Source organism: Tenrec ecaudatus, chromosome X, assembly GCF_050624435.1.
Source record: "Tenrec ecaudatus isolate mTenEca1 chromosome X, mTenEca1.hap1, whole genome shotgun sequence".
Classification (NCBI taxonomy): domain Eukaryota; kingdom Metazoa; phylum Chordata; class Mammalia; order Afrosoricida; family Tenrecidae; genus Tenrec; species Tenrec ecaudatus.
Window position 1 is genome coordinate 4,782,556 of NC_134548.1, and position 4,488 is coordinate 4,787,043.

Consider the following 4,488-nt stretch of genomic DNA (forward strand, 5'->3'; position numbering starts at 1 on the left):
GTTAGAATTAATCAAAAGAACAAAGTTGGATACAATGTTTATTAGTGAAGAACAGAACACAAAAAAAGATTGTCTAAACCTAAGTCTATCTCAGTGCCTTCTGGTCAATTCTGACTCACAGCAACCCAGCTCCTCTCACCCCCTTGACCAGTTTAGTGCCTCACCTGGAGGTGGACTCAGATCAGCAGAGAAGAGGTTCCCACAAGAAACAAGGTAAGGTGCAGAGTGAGGCCTGGGGGGTTCCATGCATTCTGAAGAGGGGACCAGAGTTCACTCCCTCAGGACTCTGAGCCTCAGAGCCCCTACTATCTGCTTTGGGAGGTCCCCAGGCATGGCTGCTAGGCCCAGGCTCCCCCTTACTTTGTTTGTTGGGCAAATGGGGGTCTTCACATCCCTGGCTGATTCTTTTTAACAGGGCTTGCAGGAGTCAATAAGGCCTCTGTACATTCTGTGGAGCAGAACATAGGTGGCTCCACAGTGCCTCACCCCATGTGAGCACAATAACCCCCGGACTGGGGGATCTGGAGTAGTGGTTCTCAACCTTCCTAATGCCATGATCCTTTAACACGGATCCACATGTTGTGGTGAGGCCCCAGACAAAAAATTATTTTCATTGATACTTCACAACTGTAATTGTGCTACTGTTATGAATTGGGTGACCCCTGTGAAAGGGTTGTTAGACCCCCTAAAGGGTTGAAGACCCACAGGTTGAGAACCGCTGATCTGGTGGCTGTGCTGAGTGACACTTTGTTCTAAGAGCCAAAGCTCGAGATCTACAAAAGAAGTCTGAGGTCCTACCAGTTCTCAAGGTATGTATCTCAAGTAACAACTTCCTCCCATGTCAGGGTAGACCAGCTCCTAACACATCATCATGGGTGCCATAGGCACAATTGTGCAGCAGTAATAAATAAAGATTATAGGTAAAGTCATAGAGTGCATGAGAGACAGAAGAGATTGAAATAATGGAGTCAGACACCTTTCATGGTAGCATAGTCACCTCAGCCTCACTTGGTGGTCCATGTGTGTGTGTGTGGGAAGAGAGAGAGAGAGAGAGAGAGAGAGAGAGAGAGAGAGAGAGAGAGAGAGAGAGAGAGAGAGAGAGAAAGGTGGGGAGATATTTATAGCTAATCAATGCTTATATATTATCTGGGAATGTGCAAGCCTCCTAATTACAGGTGAAGACATGCATCACAGGAAAAGGTTGTGCTATAGGTAATATAGTAATGGGAGGGGGCTGATCTAGGGGTGCATACACTATTGAAAGAGGAGGGGATAAGGGTATGCATGTGACAAGATGGGTGGGTCTAGATTCAGGATGGCAGCCTAACGTTGGATGTCACTGAGCTGGTGTGACCTGTTCTCTGGCTCACTATTGAAACCATTATCAGTAGGGTGTAAACCCACCCTGCAGGGACCAAACTGATGGCTGCAAGCCTTTGGGAAGAAGTAGCCCATTGTCTTTAACAACAGGGAGTGGGCCCTACTTGTGGTGGGACCAGACAGTAGTCTGGTAATAGAGTGTCTTCAGGGAGGTAACTTGACAATCATTTACCATTAGCTGCAAGCAGTGTCCTAAGTCTAAAATATATTTGGAGGAGACAACTTGGGAGAAATCTTTGTGTTTCCCACACTCCCAGAACAGAGGAAGCCCAATAGAGCCCCACCCTGATGATCAGCTCCTGGGAGGCCAGAGACATGCTTGTTAGACTCAATGCCCCCTGACTTTGTCCAAAGAGGCTGTGGGAAGTGAGGCTTTTGTCAGACACAGGCAGTCTCAGATCAGGAGAGTGATGAATTCCAAGACCGGCCAGGAGTCCAAGTGAGTATTCTGAGCTGACAACCCTGGAAAGAACAGACAAGGCCACAGAGTCCTACCCAGCCCCTACTTGTGAGTTTCTAATGCAATATTGTCAAGGGAAGGTAACCTGCTGAAATAACCTTTCTTGGAGCTAGGGGAGAATCTCCCTACTGAGTCTCCACCCATCTCATCCTTTTCTTCTAGGCTGAGCTCTTCACCAGTGCAACTCTCTGAGCTCTGGATAAGAAATCATGCCTCGCGGCCAGAAGAGTAAGCGCCGAGCACGGGAGAAAAAGCGCCATGCCAAAAATGATACCAAAGCCCTAGAGGATGCTCAGGCTACTGCAATGATCTCGCCCTCCCTGAATTTGGCCACCACAGGGACACAGGACACTTTGCTGTCTTTCCAGGGAGCTGCTGCTGCATCTTTCACAGATTCAGATGCAGATGCCCAGGGGCATCCAAGCTCCCCTCAGGCCAGTAGTAGCCTAAGCAAAGATCCTTTAACAAAGAAGGTGGTCTTGTTGGTGAAGTTCCTGATGGAGAAGTATCAAATGGAAGAGCCAGTCACAAAGGCAGACATGGTGAATTCTGTTGTCAAAGAATACAAAAAGCATTTCACTGAGATCCTCAAGAGAGCCTCTGAACACCTGGAGCTGGCCTTTGATGTGGAACTGAAGGAAGTGGATCCCATCAGGCACTGCTATTCCTTTATCGACAAATTGGATTCCAGCGTGGATGAAAGGATTCCAAATGAGGCCAGCCTGCGTCACAGTGGTTTCCTGATGATGGTGCTGAGTGTGATCTTCCTGAAGGACAACTGCGCCTCTGAAGAGGAGATCTGGGAAATGCTGAATATGATTGGGGTATATGCTGGCAGGAAACACGTCATCTATGGAGATCCTAAGAAAGTCCTCACCCAAGATCTCGTGCAGCTGAAGTACCTAGAGTGCCGGCAGGTGCCCAACAGTGATCCTCCACGATGTGAATTCCTGTGGGGCCCCAGAGCCTACGCTGAAACCACCAGGATGAAAGTCCTGGAGTTCTTGGGCAATATCAATGACACCACATCCAGTGCTTTTTCACCCTGGTGTGAAGAGGCTTTGAGAGAGGATGAAGAGAAAATGTAAGCCAGAATTGCAGCCAGGCCTTGAAACAGGGCAAGAGAAGTAGCTCCTCTGGACCAGAGTGAAAACTAAAAATGAATGATTCTTCAACTTTTTAAAAGAGGCTGGCAAGAGTCTAATAGTGGTGGGTCAGGTTAGATTTTGGGGGAAAATATATATTTAATTCCGGTTCTACATCTATAGCTTGGAATTCTACTTTTCTTTCCCATTTTTAAGTAGAAATGTTCAATGCTGAAATCGGAGGCAGATTCTTCTATGTAAAAAAAATAAACGGCAGCTGGCATTATTTGAGCAGTGGCTGGAGAAAACACATGGTCTACATTATCTATATGCTTCTGTTCTTCATTGGCAACTATGAGTGACTTCTGCCTCCTCCCTCCTTCCCTGTGCCCTGCCCCCTGTCTTTCTTCCTCTTGTTATCATAGACAATTCCTTTAAGTAGAACGCTTTAAAGGGTTTCAGAAAACAGATTCATGAATGGTTTTGACTATACATTTATTGCTGCTTATTAGATCTAAGAGCCAGAGTTTTGTTATTCTGCAGAAGAAGCTAACTTTCCTTCATATTGAGTGATCCAGAACAAGATAAGAAGGCATTGGAATAGACACTCCCTTGTAAATGTGACTTAAATCAACAGTAAATAGTTGGGCTCAAGAAAGAGAGAATAGTCAAAGATGGTCAGTTCTTAGTTTGCCACCTCAATTCTATTCTGTTGTTTAGTGAAAATAAAAGAGAAACACCTGGCTTATTCATCAATATTAAGAGAAATAAAACTTTTAATAAACTAGAGCATTTGTTTCCTGACTCAATCATTCCTCACATTAATTTTTCACATCTGCTTTTGGAAAGGAATCTTGTTAGCAATGGGAAAAGTAGGGTAAAAAAATACCCAGCCCCTGGCCTGACAATTTTACAGTCTCAAAGCAGCAACCCCACCAGGAAGATGACCAAATCGCCGGTCAAACGTATATGACAAATATGAAGAAACGTACGATGAGAAATCTGTGATAGAGCCTAGGGTGGTATAGGTGGGGGCGTGGAAGAGCGGGGAGCTGGAGGTATTGGGGAAGGTGAGGTTTTGGGACTATTAAGTCACTTTTAAGTTAAACTGGGTGTGGGGCACTGGGTGATGGGGCTGGATGAGGTTATGGGAGTGGTGAATCAAACACTGATTCTAAGATGGATTTTTTGTTCATCAATTAACCCGGGGAAACACCCCTGCAGGGCAGATTTGGGAGGTGTCCAGTGCTCTTGCTCCAGCGCACTTGAACTCAGAGCACAAACTAGGTTAACGCACAGGGTCTCTAGGGAGTTTCCAAGAAGTAAAGACATTCCTTTGGAGAGAGATGCCCAGATATATTACTGGGCTGTTAGCCTTTTCCCTGGTCTAGAAGAGCCAGAGCTTAGTTTATTAAAAGTAAAAACTACTCATTGGCATCATGTCGAAGCTGGGTCATAGGGGTCCCACAGCACAGTGCAGAACTGCCCCTGTGAGTTTCTGAGGCTAGCTCTTTATGGGTGTAGGAATCCCTGTATCTTTCAAAGAAAAGCTGATGGTTTTGA

General features: G+C 45.9%; 1 protein-coding gene across 1 annotated transcript; it reads left to right on the forward strand.

Annotated features, from left to right (window-relative positions):
- The first annotated feature begins 2,049 nt into the window (after positions 1 to 2,049).
- On the forward strand, positions 2,050 to 2,928 carry LOC142433905 (melanoma-associated antigen B18-like). Its single transcript, XM_075538558.1, has one exon. It carries the CDS (start codon positions 2,050 to 2,052, stop codon positions 2,926 to 2,928), a length of 879 nt encoding a protein of 292 aa, XP_075394673.1.
- Positions 2,929 to 4,488: the final 1,560 nt, after the last annotated feature.

Excerpts from the sequence above, each read along its gene's own strand:
- LOC142433905 (XM_075538558.1), top strand. The coding sequence starts at position 2,050 with ATGCCTCGCGGCCAGAAGAGTAAGCGCCGAGCACGGGAGAAAAAGCGC.